This window comes from Peromyscus californicus, unplaced genomic scaffold, assembly GCF_007827085.1.
Source record: "Peromyscus californicus insignis strain IS unplaced genomic scaffold, ASM782708v3 Scaffold_1__1_contigs__length_55948999, whole genome shotgun sequence".
Classification (NCBI taxonomy): domain Eukaryota; kingdom Metazoa; phylum Chordata; class Mammalia; order Rodentia; family Cricetidae; genus Peromyscus; species Peromyscus californicus.
The window spans coordinates 30,808,293-30,825,720 of NW_026294492.1; the positions used below are offsets into that span (position 1 = coordinate 30,808,293).

Below are 17,428 nucleotides of genomic sequence, written 5' to 3' on the forward strand. Positions count from 1 at the left end.
TCGGTGGAGTGCGGGGAGCCGGCTAAGGGGGAGGGCGCGGGGCCGGGCGGGAGGAGGCTCCCGCGGGGGAGTGAGGCGGGCGGGCGGGCGGGCGGGCGGCCGTGGGAGGGGAGCGCGGGGCAGGTGGCGGGGAGGGAGGGCGAGCGGCGGAGCGCCGAGGCCAAGTGCATTGTGTCTGGCGGCGGCGGCGAGCCCACCGGCGGCTGCGGCGAGCCGGGAAGCCATGGAGCCGCGGGCGCTCGTCACGGCGCTCAGCCTCGGCCTCAGCCTTTGCTCCCTGGGGCTGCTCGTCACGGCCATCTTCACCGATCACTGGTACGAGACCGACCCCCGGCGCCACAAGGAGAGCTGCGAGCGCAGCCGCGCGGGCGCCGACCCCCCGGATCAGAAGAACCGCCTGATGCCCCTGTCGCACCTGCCGCTGCGGGACTCGCCTCCCCTGGGACGACGATTGCTCCCCGGCGGCCCCGGGCGCGCAGACCCGGAGTCCTGGCGCTCGCTGCTGGGGCTCGGAGGGTTGGACGCCGAGTGTGGCCGGCCGCTGTTCGCCACCTACTCGGGCCTCTGGAGGAAGTGCTACTTCCTGGGCATCGACCGGGACATCGACACCCTCATCCTGAAAGGTGAGCGGCGGGGCGCACCCCGCGTCCCCGGCGTCCGCGCCAGGAGCGCAGCCCGGGCTTCCCAGGGGCGCGCGGGTCCCCGCGGTCGCCTCTCCAGTCGCCGCGCTCCGCTGCCCCGCGCATTTTTCGCCCTTCCTGGCTGCCTCCCCTGCCGTCCTTCCCCAGCTTCTCTCTCTCTCTCCTCTTCTCTCTCGCTGTCCTTCGCTCCTTCATCCTGCCCTTCTTTTTCCATTCCCTGGACTCCGCTTTACCCCTTACCGCTGTCTCTTTCTCTCCCCTCCGGTCCTTCTCCGCCTGGGCACCTGGCTGACTTGGGATGTATGTGTGGATTTTCTTGCCGCTGTTCCCAGGGAGGGTGACAGCCACAAAGACTGATTTTTCTCAACTAGGTTCCTTTCCTCAAGTTGCGTTTTCCTTTGAGACATGCCCTCTGGAAGAGACGAGGTGCAAACCCAGAATGGGGGGTTGAGGGGCGGGGAGGGCTTAGTCATGGGCCGTGCTGGTGCTAGTTGGTACTGCAATAAATTGAGGTGGGCACCTCATCCTGGGGAACGAAGACGGTCTGCCCTCCGAACACCCCAAGTTCCGGGGGCTGTTTGGATTGGACTTTACATACCATAATTCACTGGTGAAGGCAGCTAAGACACCTGCTTTTTTCATTATTCAACCTCCCTCATGACCCTACCCTCCTCAGGGTCTGGGCAGCAGCTGAGAAGTGCCAAGGGCCAAGTCCTTGAAAGTAGTCTTGGGTACAGAGACTGCATGTCACACTCTTAAGACTGTGACACTTTGTAGGGCTGTCTGTATTGTTTCGTTGTTAGACATTGGGTTGTATAGCATCACTTTGCTCCTCTGGAATCTTTGCAAACACCTAGCTTGTCTATATAATTAGATAGTTTAAGTCTTTTTTTTTGTAATCCCATGCATGTAAAATAAAAATCAATACGAGAATCCTCTTTTGTGGAGCTCCCTTTAATTTCTAGCTCCAACCTCAACAGAATTTTTATCTCCCGAAAGAAAAATTAATAAAACTTCTTTTCCTTGGACTCACTGCTCCCAAAAGGAAGTCAGAAGTCAGTCCATCTTTAAAAATTTAGAATCAAGTGAACAGATGTACATTGAATCACAGCTTGCCATGGAACTACGTAGAAAGGAGGGGGTTAATAATGTGCTGGCCTTCCCCATCTTGTTGGTTGACATAGGCTTCATTTCTCAAACATGTCAATTTCCTCCTTCCCATGGCTAGCCCAGCTGGGGACTGCCATCCAAATCTGTCTGTACATGGAAGGACTCCAGCAATTTTGGGGGGGTGATTTGATACAGTAATCTTCCTTTGAGAAGTCAACCTTTCTCTTTTCTGTTCCAACTTGCATCCGAATCTGATTTCTCCTCATGAAGACACTGCATAATTGATCCTGATAGGAGCGTCGTACCCGAACAAGCTGCCAAAGCTGCTTGTGAAGGCTCGGTTATGGGATGCTCATTTAGGCAAAGGCAATTTTGAAAGTGAAGCTGCGGTAGTCTGTCTTTGGAAACGGCAGAATTGCATTTTCCACGTACTCTCTGTGCCTGGAGTATTGCATTGCATGCAGTTTGGATAGAGTGTCGTGTCTGAAACAGCAGGGCCGAGTCTAGCCCACAGCAGGAGAACTCCCGTGGGGACGCTCCGGGATACTTGTGGAAATATGCTGGCTAGCTGAGGTATCCAGCTCCTAGAGTGTGCGAAATCAAATGATCTTAGAAGTGGAAGAATGTTGTTAGAGGTCAGCGGGTCCAATCTTCCAACCCACTGTTCTAACCCTTCTACAGTTTTCTGACAGATGGTTGCCCAGTACAGTACCACCACAGTAGAACTCACGTACTGATTAAATGAATTAGATTGTTCTGGCCATGAATGCATCTTCTAGATGAGAGAGAAAAAAAATGACCTCACATTTATGCTATTGATCGTTTGTTAGCTAAACCTTTGTGGTGAACACTGGGGCTTTCCGGCCAGTCAGAAAATATGGAGTCCCCACTGGGTCTGTCACTAAATCCCCGGGGTATTTTCTCTCACAGTTGTCCAGACTTATTTGGCCTTTGGTTTTGTTGTCTCTGTCTATGAGCTGACTCTTCTTTGGAGAATTTGCTGGATCTGAGTCGCATCATTGTTTTTATAATAACAATGTAAATTTAGATTCCTGGGAAGCTAGTGAGCTGGTAGTGTTAGGGAATGAGGAGCTTGGAGCAAAGGGTGACACTACCATTGCCGGATCATAATTTGCTGTTGGGGGGTGGCCGGAAGTGCCTCTGGCACTATCAACAATATTTTGCTACTAATCCGCATTAGGCTGGCTGAGTAACTCTTTGGGGGAGGCGGGTGTCTCAGTTTCACCTCTGGGAAATGAAGGGACACACAAGTTTCATTAAAATTCGGATTCTATGAATAATCTGAGGAAGGGAAACCATACATATTTACCTGTCTCGAGCAGATGGTTCAAGCATCCGTATTAGGTAAACACTGTTACTGTGTTTTGGCACCCGACATCAAGTGGCTGTGGTGTGAGTTTCCTAAATGAGCACAAGACACTGGAAACTGTCGTCACATGTAGCTAAAACATTTCTCTAACCAGAGGCTCAGGGTTTGCTCCTGACTTTTCTCTCTGAATGACCTGATGAGCCTTAGAATTGTTTGTTAAGTTTTGATTATTAAATGAGTTGACTCAGATAGGAGATAGGCAGAGGTCAGAATGGGGGGGGGCTACGAACTTTCTGGTGTGCTCAGTGAACTTCTGAAACAAAAATAAGTTAAGCTTTTAACCTGTGGACACAGAGGGCAGAGGTAGAATGTAGGTGAAGGGTCCAGAGAGGGCAACATAGAAAACATTTTCTTTCCAGAAATATTAGTAAGCCCCGTTCCTGGAGACCCTATAAGTGTTTCTGAGGTATAAGAGTTAGAAACATACAATGAGAGATTAGTTTAGAGTCAGTATGTGCAGACTCTATAGTATTAATCTACTCAAGAGGAATTATGCAAACAGAAAAGCATCCATCTCAATGATGCAGAGATTTGGGAGAATAATCAAATTCTGTTGTTTTGTCCCCTTTTATGATTCTAGTTCACATTTACCTAGCCTTTTCTTTAGAAGGTTTAGGTTGGACCTCCGAGCAGAACCTTCAATAAGAATGCTTGGTTTTTTTTTCTCCTTCCTTCCTTCTTTCTTTTCTTTTGGATATGAGGTCACCTGTATCCCAGGCTGGCCACCAACTCACTAAGTTGCAGACGATGACCTTGAACTTCTGCCTTGAATCTTTCTGCCTTCACCTCCCAGGTGCTGGCATTACAGATGTGCACCTGCTTTATGGAATACCTGGGATCAAGTCCAGGGCATGCTAGGCAAATACTCTACTAAGGAAACTCCATCCCCAGCCTGAGGTCAAGTTATTGATAAGCCTTTTAAGGACCAAGGCTGTATCCCTGTACTGATTTCCAGGCCAACTGTGAGCTATTCCCCAGCAGTTTAAACACTGTTTCTCATACCTCAAGTTCTCCCAGTCTGAACCAGTGTCTCCAGCACAACTGTCTTGCTCAGTTGGTAGGCTGGTCAGTCTTTTACTGCTGTGACAAAATTCCCGGTCAAAACAACTTACTGAATGGGGAATTTATTTCAACGTCTAATTTCTGCCCATGGTTGGCTAGTTCTACTGTGTTTAGTGACGTGGGGAAGCCGAAACACCAGGGTGTAAAGCTATTCCCCTCATGGTGGCCAAGAAGCAGAGAGTTTATCTGGGGTAAGGGTACAGCTTTTCAAAGCACACAAGAGTATACCCTCGTTGACCTAATTCCTCTAACCTCCTGCTTTCCACTTCCTCAAAATAACACCATCAAGTCATGAATTCATCAGTGACCCCATCAACTCCCCAGATGTGCATCTCTGAACATTGCATTAAGTCCGTGGATTTATTTTAAGGGGAATGGGATTCATGTTCAGATTGTAAGGCCGGGATAACACGAAATCTTATCAAATGTCTTAAAAGTAGTTTACACTGTATTCCTTTAATTTACTTCCCAATTCAATTAAAAACATATCCAAAGCTTATTTTTTGGAAGGTAATACTAGAAGATTTGGCAACCCACTGAGGGTTCTTTTGTGTCTCACGCTAAGCTATTTTTGCCTGCGTGTTTTTGTGGTTTCTGGCTTTTTGGTTTTCAAAGATCATTTTATGTATCTGGGTGCTTTGTCTGCACACATGGTACACGCATTTGTCTGTGTACCATGTGCATGCCAGTGGGAGCCAGTAGAGGCATTTAGACTCCTTGGAACTGGAGTTACTGATGAACGTGAGCCATCATATGGGTGTTGGAACTGAACCCTGATCCTCTGGAAGAGCCACCAGTGCTCTTAAACACTGAGCCACCTCTCCAGCTGGTCATTGCTTTTTTTTGGCTCCAAGAAAGCTTTCCTGGTCAAAGGACTAGCTCTGAGAATATGCAAATGAGTCACTTCAGCCTAATCAGATGAGAAGTGTGGAACGGTTGAGCAAACCAAGTAGGCACTTGAACAGAACGGACTTAATGCTCTGGGCTTCGGGCCCCTCTGTGACACTGGGAACATAGGAGGGTTGAAAGAAGATTTTCTGTATAAAAAAAAAAAAAATCAAAGCAAGGTTAGGCCAGTGGACTTGGCATGGTTTATGCAAGGTCTCGGAAAACAGAAAGCGACCTAAAGACAGATTCTTCACTCATTTGGTTATCATCCGTTTATTTACTCAATAGATGGTGAAGTGTCAGGCATCGATTGTGTGGACATCGAAGACGCACTGAGGGCCGAACAAAATGGACAAATCCCTGCCTTCTTAAGGGGGCATTTCAAGGAGCAGAGTTTGTATTTTCTAGTGGATTACACAGTAGCTACTCTTAGTAGGTTGTGGAAGATTGCCTGACGGGAGTGGAGAGCACTTTGGAAGAGCTGATAGCGCCAGTGAGGAAATGACAGAAAATACAGGGCTGTGTCACAGCCTGGAGCGTGGAGCCCTATGGGGAACTCCCTGACATCCTGTCCAAGAGCCATAGTGAGCTAGAAAGGCAGACAGGAGGAGGGTCCTTTGGAAATCTGACATGTGCTTTCTTTCTGTGCCTGGGAGCATTTACTTCAATAAATACATAGTGAGGAGACCTGTGAATATGTTGTGTGGAACTTTGGAGAAATCAGTTTTGAATTGGAAATGGTCACTGGACTCTATGGGAAGTTCTAGCTGTCGTATTAGCTTTAACTTAAATATTTTTCTTTTCATTAAGAATTTTCACTAAGAACGATTAACGTTACTTTTCGAATAGATGCACTTTGTACATGTAAATCAGATTTCAACGTCACGCTCTGCCCATGATAAACAAAAGGAAATTTAAAGTAGTATTTTGCTGTTACAAAATTTAAAATGACAGGATTTCAGAGATGGGGAGATTACAATTCTGTGTTTGTCACGTTAACTCGTGAAAAATCGGTGGGGATTGAATTGAGACTTGAAGTAGAAATATGTCCTAATGGTCTTTGAAGTCATCTAATGAGATAAACAGAGATATCAAAGTGGTACATAAATACGTTGTCATTTTGCTCTCTGTATGAAAAGGAGAGGGAGAGAAGGTTCTGGAAAGAATTTACTAGGCCGTCCCTGCTAATGATTTATCTGCTCCCCCTGTTGCTTATGCTCCACAAAATTAATAGTCTGCACAGGACCCACCAAGTTATACCTGACGTAGAAATAGATGGATGATTTTCTTCAGCTCATTTGTAGACCAACGTATCGTTCGTGTGGGAATAATTATCTGCCAAGGGCAGAGCTACCAAGGGAAGCCGAGTGGCCAACATTCTTTCCTCTTCTTGGCGCAGGAGGGCACAGATTGCTTGCAGACCTCGCCTTAGACCATGCTGGTGAGGGTATTGCTCAGTTTTAGGGAATCTCTGGTTGTGATGAAGAGTGTTCAAGAACACCCGCTGCTCTTCCAGAGGACCCAAGATCCTTTCCCACTACCCATGCACAGGGCTGCTTAAAACTGTGTGTATCTCCAGCTCCAGGGGAGCCAATGTCCTCTTTTGGCTTCAGCAAGCACCAACACACATGTGACACATGTGTGTGTGTGTGTGTGTGTGTGTGTGTGTGTGTGTGTGTGTGTAAAACTCCAGTTTCAGGGAATCCAACACTCTCTGGCCTCTGAAGGTACCTGTACTCAATGCATATGCTTCACATAAACTCTTACACACACATCTTAAAAAGACTTCCTTTGTATCTCTTGACAAGTGGTGCCTGCGATGTTTTTGAGCATGCACTCTGATGCTTATCTAAACATAATTTTTCTTATTCATTTAAAATCGTGTGCAGGGGCTGCATTAGTACATGCATCATAAAGCAAAGACAAAAGCAAATTCTGAGGGGGGAAATCATATTAAAATGGTTTAAATAGAAATTTTGCATGGGCACCCCAATGCCTCCCCACAAACACACTTCAAAAATGGCTCCTCTTGGCGCTCATTAGTAACAGCTACTCCTCTCTTCTGGCCAGAGGGAGGAGAGGTTTGCTTATCATGGCTGAAATTTATGCGTGCTCTCCCAGGATTCTGTTACACCACACACATTTATCTTGCGCCGAGGATGGAAGATGCATTTTATTTCCACATCAGCTCTGACGTTAGGCACAGTATTAAATGAGCCCTTTTGATTAAACAACTGCTACTTCATCCTGCACAACTCTTAATGACTAGATTTGTAGTTTCCTCTTGTCCCACGATGTGTGGAGGCTGAGCATGCCCGACTATGATACTCTGTTTCAACACACATCTGTCACCAACACTGAGGAAGGTTATCTGGAACAAGAATTAAATTCTTGCTACCCTGTCAGCAAAAGAAGTGACTTGCTTTCATTCTTGCTTGTTCATACACAGGAAATGTCTTTGAAAAGTCATTCCCATACATAAGAGTCGGGGGTGCTTTAAGTGGTTTGTGATCAAAATTTCCAGAACCATTGACATATTTTCATTCACGATGTCCCATGGATAAAATTTAGCAATGGCCTTGAGGGTGAAAAAATGGAAGCTTTTTTTTTTTTTGCTGTGTCATAGAAAGTTCACATCCAATTATACCCGACTTGTTGTGACTTTCCTTTTCCCCCTTAGCTACTGATTTTTCTTCTTCAGTGCTTGAAAAGAGCCCTCCAACTCCATCAGGCAGACGGCTCGTAATTGCCAGTGTTCTTGATTGCTGTACAACATAAGCTTTGGTTGGAGGAGCATCTGGAGTCACAAAGACTCCCTGTGTCACTTTTAATCATGAGGTCCCGAGGAGTGGGAATGTTGATGGGATGGAGGCAGGCCTCAGGGTTTTCCCAACAGGACCGAGAACAGACCCCATTCCATCGTGGTGAACATGATGCCCTGGACTCCCGCTTATCAGCCTGTAATGACTGAATGTCAGATTCTCATTGCAGATTGTTAATACTGGGACCTCTGCCAAGCAAGCTGTCTCCTCGGATCATCTGTGCCCTTGTTCCTTGAGCTCACCTGTCTTTTGTCTGTCTCATCTTCCAGAGAAAGTCCACTGTCTTTCTATTCGTCTAACGTGCGCAAACATCTTTGGTCTGTTTTCTTGGATGGTTTGCTGATTTAAAAGAGTAAAAGTCATCAGATATCCTCGGATTATCTTCTCTGTATCTCACCCGCTTCCAATAGCAACCTGTGGGATGGGAGGGGAAAACTGAAAAAACAAAACAAAACAAAACAAAAAACCAACTGAAAGATTGGCAGATAATACACACAGCAAATATGTCTCCTTTGAAGCAAAACATTAGCTCATTATTTTGATGACAAAGATAAAGTCCATTTTAACCATGTAGATCTGCCTTAGGCTTTAAGATAGTTGGTCTTATGCGTGTGTGTGTGTTTGAGTGTGTGTGTGTGTGTGTGTGTGTGTGTGTGTGTGTGTGTAAGAGTTTATGTGCACCATATGCATTAGTACAGGTGCCTTTGGAGGCCAGAGGGTGTTGGAGCCCCTGAAACTGGAGTTACAGGAGTTTGTGAACCACTTAATGTGGTGTGCTGGGAACTGAGCCTGGGTCCTCTGCAAGAGCACTCAATGCCCTTAACCACTGAGCCATCATCCCTAGAGCCCCAGTTACTACCTTTAAAAAAACCAAAAACACCAAGTATTGATACTATCTATGGCTGTGCATAGCTTTTGGTGAAGAGTCTTAAAAAATCAAAATAAAGGCACTGTGACTAGAGAACAGATTTTATCTTCCAAACCTGGTAAAATTTATATCGTTTGTTTGTTGACTTGCTCACATAGGTTTCCCTGTGGTTAAAAGTGATTGCGGTAATTAATCTGCTTTATTGCAAGTTTTAACTAAAAGGATGTAACTGAACTTCTTGGAGTGTGAGCCTCGGCTTTAGAGGTGGGGAAGCAGACAGAGTTTGTTCGCAGCGGGGTACCAGAAAGCAACATGATGCCTTGGTCTTTCCTTCAACTGAGGCAGATGAGTTGACAAAGACCTAGCAATCACGTCATGGGGGGGGGGACACCCATCAGGGAATGCACCAGCAGTGGGAAGGGAGAAGCATAGGGTCTGTTTTTTTACCTTCTCCTTTCTTGAATTACCAAGGACACAGTGAATTACTTACTGGGTGTTCCCCAGAGTTTGAATTTCTTAAAAATATTTTGTTCATAGGTTAAAAATAATATTAATCAACTCTCTTTCCCCTTCAGAATCTGAAGGATTTCTCTGTGCCCCTTGATTCCTCCAAGATTTTTGACATAATTCATCTGGAAAAGAGATTCCAGAAATTCTTGAAGTGGGAAATTGTGAGATGATTCTAGAAGGCTTGATTGTCTCTGTAACAGGACGCTCACCTGCAAATCAGCCATGATGCTTGCACTTGCCTGGCGTACTTAGGATATCTCTGTAGCCATCTCAGGACAAGTTGGGAAGGAAATCGGGGGGCGGGGGTGGGTGGTTGGGGGCTCTACTTGGCTGGAACCTAATTTCACTGCATTTTAAAGAAATTTTAATCTAGTGTGGGAGATGTATTTGCCTCATTCAAGAGTCAATATGTATTACTGTTAGAAAAAAACCTATTTTAAAAAATAAGTGGTTTCTTAGTTAAAAAGAAAAATGAATGCCAAGTTCTGTAGGTCCCATGCTAACAGAGTTGCCGTCTTTATCATGTCCATAGCAGTGGAGAAGGGCCTGTGAATTGTGGTTAATTTGTAGTATAAAACTGCTTGCTGGGTGGCAGTGGTGCACACCTTTAATCCCAGCACTCAGGAAGCAGAGCCAGGAGAATCTCTGAGTTCGAGGCCAGCCTGGTCTACAGAGTAAGATCCAGGACAGGCACCAAAACTACACAGAGAAACCCTGTCTCGAAAAACTAAAAAACAAAACAAAACAAAAACAACAACAACAACAAACAAACAAACAAAAAAACCCCAAAAAACTTGCTTACAGTAGTACTTTAGATTATAGAGTCTGAGCATTGTGGCAAATACTATTCATGAAGTTATTCTTGAGAAAAAACAAAACTGATCACTTATCGTATGATTGAGAAGTTATGGAACGGGTCATCAGAGCAACAGTTTGACCCACGATAAATTTCCAGGGTATGGGGACCAGAAATCCTGATGGCCTATTGGCGTAGTCTGTGCTACATGGAACATAGTATTTGAGCTGGGCAACTGGTTAACTAGGAACTGCCTATTGGAGCTCATTTGGTACGGAGCATCTGGCATTGTAGGGAAGGTTTGCTTGGCGTTGGGACAGTGGAAGTAGTGGATGAAGAGAGCTCCAACTCTCGAGTGCTGGAAAAATAAAGAAGATGGGGGAATGAAAGGGAGGAAAAGCGGCAGCCATTGTTAACATGAAGGGTTCTAGAGAACACTGCGTTCTTCCAGGTGCTGGAAGCAAAAGACACAAGGTTCCCACTCACCCCTGAGCAGTTGACAGGTGGAATCTAGCTAGATGTCTGCTGCAGAAATATCGAAGTTGGGTTGTATTGCCTTCTCAGGGGCTAGGGATCTCTCTGTCTCTGTCTGTGTGTCTCTCTCTCTTTCTCTGTATCTCTCTTCCTGCCTACTCTGTTTTCCTCACTCCCGGCCCCTCTCTTCCCTCCCCCTCCCCTTTCCGAAAGAAACTCAAATTGGGAGGAGGTAGATATGAAATACAGGTGGACTCAAAGATCCGTAGAGTTGAAAGGAACGTCAAGCCCTGACCACCCGATGTTGTACTGCAAGCCTCTGTCAGTCAATTGCAGTACCTCTGACTCCCCGCCCCTTCCTCTCCCACAGATTGTTAGCTGAGTGTTGTCTGTGCATTAGGCATATGTCATCAACATAATTCTGAATTGGTTTTAAGTTAGAAGCAGACAGCATCATTTGGAAGGAGAAGGCCCTTTGATTTTTATGTAGAAGAGGTGGCCAAGGAGCTTAACCCATTCTCTTTTCTGGGGGTGGAGGCTGTGTGTGTGTGTGGGGGGGAGAGTTGAGGGCTACAGTGGCGTGGGTGTTTCAGTCCTTGAAAGTCGTCCCTCGGTGGGTGCCAGCGCTGATTTGGAGAAGTGGCAGCTGTATAAATAACTCATCACATGTTGGTCCTCTGAACGGGTCCCCAAACACCTGATGTGGAGACATTCAAAAGGAAATGACAGCAGGAACCACAGAAGGGCACAACGGTGCACGTCCTCCAAATGTGACGGTTACTGGAGTGAATTTGTCTGATGGGCATCAAGCGGAGTAGTCCCTGCTCTCCTAGGCATGCGCACAGTCTTTTGGTTATGCTGTGGAGGAAAATGGGTACTTTGTATGAATAGACCCCAGAGTTTCATTATGGAAGTTTGTGGCAGGGGTGTGTTTTAAAAGGATGTGTTTCTGTGTAAACTACCATGTGACTCTGCTGTGAGCATCCTTCTAGTCTCATTTGCAAGTTAAATCGGCAGACCGATCCCCCCCCCCCTCCCAATATTCTTCCATATATATGTAGTAGGTGGTTGTCTGGGTCATGCCCTGAAGGACCACCCCTAGTGAGGCAGCAGCTAGCTGCTAGGGATCTGCTCCTTGGGCGTGGCCGCCAGGGACCCTTCAGACCTGGGATGCCTGTGTGCAATCTCTCTACCTTGTGGATTTTGGATGCTGAGACTTACCAGGGCAGAGCTCGCTAGAGAACAGCTTGAACCTTGCCTCACCCTTCCAGGATCCTGCTACAATCCCTTATTCCTGTCTTGTGAGTTAACCCCCAAATACATTTCTTTGATCATTAAGCTGATTCCGTGGATTGGTAGCAATTAAATCACATTATATATGTAGTTTTTTCTGGTGGTGTTTTTATATCCAAAAGGGTCAGCTACAGCAGCATTTCTGATGAGGTATGACACATTATAATTTGGGTTGTGGGTGTAATTTTTTTTTTTTTTAAAAAAAAGGAAGTTAATACAGTACTTGATAAACATTTATGCACTCCTCCGGGTAGGTTTATTGGTTAGGAATCTTTTCGTGTCAAATAGCAGAATATCCAAATAAAAATAGCTTAACCTGAAAGGGAAAAGCATTACCTTGCATATAGTCTGGAGGAATTCTGCATCCCAGATAGTTAATTACAGAGGTTAGGGGCTGGAAGGCTTTAGCGGCTCCAACAATGGCAGCTTCGCCTCCAGCCTGGTTTAGCCTCCAGTCTGGTTTCTTCCTGGACACAGCAGTTCTGAGTCACTTCCTCACTTGTCGACAGTTTGAAAGGTAGGCACTAGGAGAGGCCCTACCCGCTTCTTGCCCCACTTCTTCTAAAACGTTCAGTAGACTTCCCACAAGTCTCACTGCGCAGAATTATGTCACGTGACCATTTCTAAGCCAACCCCTGACAATTAGATGACTAATTCTCATAGACTAATCAAGCTCTACCTCCTGGGTTGAGAGGTGTGAATCTTCTCTGGAAGCCCGTGGTTACCTGGTTTGTTCAAAGTTAGCCAAGGACACGTATACATGAACGTGGAGCATGCCACAGTGGGGACATCCAAGTGGAAGAACTCAGATTATTTTAACCAGCTCTTCTGGTTTACCACTTCCTCCACACTCTGCCCCTGTGAAGACCCTGCATTTTCTTTTCTGAAAATGACGTGTCTTTTTTTTTTTTCCTCCCTTAATCTAGAATGACCCACAGGTTGTATAGTTGTTTCTAACAGGCTTACTTAAAATTGTACTTTTAAAATACGATACAAAATGGTCAAAGTCGTGCGATTTCGGAGTTGAAAGTGTCCTCTAAGATTCGTCGGTGCAGTTGTTAAAATCTGATATACATTAGATTGGTGTGGTCCATATTAAGACATTCCCTAAATATGTAGCCTTCGTCTCCTCTCCACCTTTCCCAGTAGGTGGAAGTCCGGCAGCCAGAGGAGCCTTGTGGAGATTGCTATTCAGAACATGCACACCTCCTCACAGGCCAGTTCCTCTGATAAACCTGTTCAAGCCACACCGTGGCTTATTTTAATTGCTCGATTCCGAGGAAAACAGTGTAATGATGATATATTTCACTCCCAGCTCCTGACTAGTTCCAAGTGACCATCGCGCCAACCTTCAAACAGTCCTCTAGTGAGTTTGCAGAGGAAATCAACAAGGTTCCCTCTGTGACTGCTGCTGCCTGTGTCTTGCACGTTGATGGAGGCACAGACCCCAAATCCGAAGAACTAACCCACTCCAACACAGAGATGCCAGCTGCTTTTGGAATGACACATGGAGAAGGGCAGCTGAGGAAACCACTTCTCAGCAGTGTCTGCTGCTCTGTTTGGAGGGGAGGGGATGGGGAAAAGGTGAGCCCCTGTCATCTCAGCTGGAATGTTCAAGTCACACCGCTGCCCTGAACTCTGTGTCTCCTGTTGGAATTGCCATGCTCCTCTGCACCTCTCCTGGGGCGCCAGGAGGCCTGTTCGCTTGTGTCTGCTATCTGCTCAGAGCAGGAGTGACAAAGCAAAAGTGAACTGTCACAGATGGGCTGAGCTAGCAGGGCTTTTTAGCGCCGAAGCCTGAGAAGATGCTGGAAAGCCGCGAGGTGTGTGGGTGGACACATATTTGGACCACCGGATGGCATGCCAACTTGTAGGTTCAAAACACACACACACACACACACACACACACACACACACACACACACACACACACACACACAGAGAGAGAGAGAGAGAGAGAGAGAGAGAGAGAGAGAGAGAGACAGAGAGAGAGACAGAGAGAGAGACAGAGAGAGAGACAGAGAGAGAGACAGAGAGAGAGACAGAGAGAGAGACAGAGAGAGAGACAGAGAGAGAGACAGAGAGACAGAGAGAAACAGAGAGAGAATATGGATATGTGTACAGGGGAAAAGAAGAGAAAGGCTGTAGGAAGACCAGGGAAGCAGACAGGAGGAACAAGTGTTTGCTGAGTCTCCGGGAAGCCATCTCTAAAGGACTTTGCTTCCTGAACATTAAAATCAGTCAGCATTTTAAAATGTAACCTCGTCATGTCAATCCTTCCACTAAAAGACCCTGATGAGTTCTCCCTAAGTTTAAACAGATTATTTCCCAAGAAGCCAGACACTCCACTCATAGACTCATAAACAATAACTTGTATCTGTCCACAGCAGTGTTCTTCCTAACAGCCAAGGGTAGGAACAACCCAAATGCCCGTCACCAGATTCAGAAATGTGATGTGCCCATATAATGGACCATTATTCGGAGGTTAAAGGGAGGTGGGGAATGAAATACTGGGACATGTTGCAACATTACGGACTTTGTAAACTTTATGCTCCGTGAACAAAGCCAAGGATATGAGGCCATGCACTATAGGGATCCTAATAACCAGAAGAGCCTAGCCTAGAGAGACAGAAAACAGGGAGGAGAAGTGATTGCTCAGTGGGTGTGGAATTTTCTTTGGGGCTTATGAAAATGTTCTAGGAATAGTGGGAGGTTGCACAATGTACTGTCTGTAAATTGCACAATTTAAAATGGTGAATGACAGCATCAAGGTCCTCCAAAATTGATGCCTGCCCACAGCTACAAGTTTGAACTTCTTATGAGGCCATACACAAGCTTTTAACCATGAGGTTCCAGCTACCTTTCTCCGGGAGCAGCACTTCGTCATAAAAAACCAGGGTCAGGCTTCCCTAGAATTTGCTGTCCCCTCTCACATGCTGTGGTAGTTTCAATGTAATTGGCCCCCATAAGCTCATTGGGAATGGTTCTATTGGGAGATGTGGCTTGGTTGGTGTAGGTGTGGGCTTGTTGGAGGAAGTGTGTCACTGTGGAGGTGGGCTTTGAGGCTATATATATATATGCTCAAGCCACATCCAGTATCTCAGTTCACTTCCTGTTGCCTTTGGATCAAGATATAGAATTCTCAGCTCCTTCTCTGGCATCATTCTGTCTGCGCACCATCATACCCCCAGCTGCCATGTTCCCTGCCATGATGATAAGGGACTAAACTTCTGAAACTGCAAGCCACCACTTCAATTAAATGTTTTCCTTTAGAAGAGTTGCATGGTCATGGTGTATCTTCACATCAATAGAAACCTTGACCAGGTGATACACTCTTTCACTTTTTTATAGCCCATTCTGCCTGAAATTCCATTCTATCCTTTCCATATAGGACATGGCTGCCTTTTCCTTGAAATTCAAGTGCCCTTATATTTCCTCGACTCTATGCTCAGCTCTGCTTTCATTCTTTGCAGAGTAAACTTGAGCTTTTATTAATAAATTTTATTCTTTGGCAGCTTCATATCTGCGTATGATGCTAGTTACTGCCCTCCAAACTTTCTCTCCCATCCCTCCCGGTCCCTCTCCTTCCTTCCAAATTTCTTTCCTTGTTCAGTACTCTTCCTTTTGCCTGGTGTCCCACAGAGTCTAACTGGGGCCATCTGTGTGACCATAGGTTTGAAACTATCTATTAGAGCCTGGTGGGCTCACACTGGATGCTGTGCTCCCTGCTCTCCCAGAATCTGCTAGTTGCCAGGAGATCAGTAATAACTGATAGGCCCCATGATCCCCTGCCCAGTCTGTAGCTGGCTGTTAGGAGGGTTCGTGTGAGGCCAGTGACATCAACACAGCGGCTGTGAGTTTATGATTACTGTGGCTGTGGTGGACATTCTCCAAGACATCTCCCTATATTCTGGTTGGTTCTTAGGAGCCTTGGGAGGGTGCTTAAAGGTCCTGTTTAGGGAGAGTCCTCAGCCATCCTTCATTCTCGGCATCTTCTGAAGCCAGGGGTCTCTGCATTCACTTCTGCTCACTACAGTGAGAGGCCTCTCTGATTAAAGTTTAGAATAGCCTTTGTCTGTAGAAAGCAGATCAATGCTATGTAAACCCAGTTCCCCTTCCCGGAGGCCTTCTGGATTTTCATCCAGGCTCGCAATACTAGATAATGGTTCCCCTTTGGGAAGCAGGCATCAAATCCGGTCAAGGAACACTTGGTTACCTCCATGATGGTTGTGACACTATTGCATCAGTGGGCACATTTTACCTAAAAGGCTGGAATTGTCGTTCATAGAATTCACAGCCAGGTAAGACAGTTGACCCCTTTATCTGCCAGCATCCTGCAGAGCATCACTGGGCCCTCACCATTAGAGAGGAAGCTTCCAGCTTACTTCCAGCTTAGTTTTTCCGTACCTTGAATCTAACCTGTCTAGCAGTGTCTTCAGCAATAGGGTCTTACCAACACGTTCTGGTGGGTAACCAAGAGGAATGGTATGTACCTGTATTGTTTTGGGGGCCTCTGAGTTCTTGTTGACAAACAATTTCTACAGAGGTATATGATACCAGGCCCTGGTGTGTGTGTGGGGGTTGTTTGGTGATCCATTACTTCTAGGACTAACAGTGTCTATCCTTGTAGCGTATCTACAGGTTATCATACAGTAGAGGGATTTATTATATACTCACTTCGTTTTAATCACTATTCCTCCTTTTCTCATCCCTGTCCCTGCATCCCTCTCCTTGTTTGAACTAGTACACCAGAATGAATTGTTCTACAGTATTCTACTTTTACCCACAATTTTGCTCTCCAAAGTTCAATTGTGGTCCAAAATTATTAAAATGAAAGTTCTAGAAATAAATATTTCATAAGTTTAATTGAGCAGCATTCTGAGTGACATGATGAAATCTTGTACCCCTTGCTCTATAATGCCCGTGAATTGAGAATCTTCCCCTTGATCAATGTAACCACACAGTATATGCTACTGGCCTTCCGGTCAACTAGCAACCTCTGTGTTATCGAGCTGGTCCTAATATCTCTGTACCCGTGTTCAGGTGATCCTTATTTCATGTAATAATACCTCAAAGTCCAAAAATGGTGGTGCTGCCACTTTTATTATAGTATACTATGATTATTTTAATTGTTATCATTAAACTTTAACTGTATTTAATACATAAATCAAACTTTATGATAGTTAGGTATGTCTGGAAAAACATTATGCCGATAGAAAGTTTGGTTCTAGCCATAATTTCTGGTATTCACTAGAGGTTTGGGGACATATTGTTCTTGAATGAAGAGGAACAACTGTAGCCTTTCCTTGTCCATTCTTTCTCTGTATCTTGAAACGAGGAACAGATACCAGCCAACTTATTATTTGGACCATACAGATCTTTCCAGATAATGACTGTTCCAAACAATCGTGTTGGGCGGATTCAAATCATAGTCATACCCGATCCATTTCTTCTCATCCACTCCCTGAGGCTTTATTTCAAGCACTAGAGGGGAAAATCGTGTTTTCAGAGACTAAACACCAAGGATTAATAAGAATAAGACACTAAAAAATAGAAGAGAAAGTACTTGGCATT

General features: G+C 45.6%; 1 protein-coding gene across 1 annotated transcript in view; it reads left to right on the forward strand.

Annotated features, from left to right (window-relative positions):
* Positions 1–122: 122 nt before the first annotated feature.
* Positions 123–17,428, forward strand: part of Tmem178a (transmembrane protein 178A) — a 59,410-nt gene continuing 42,104 nt past the window's right edge. Inside the window, exon 1 of the mRNA XM_052746390.1 lies at positions 123–623. Within this exon, the coding sequence (XP_052602350.1) occupies positions 224–623 (400 nt within the window). The 5' untranslated portion in view covers positions 123–223. The remainder of the gene's footprint in view (positions 624–17,428) is intronic.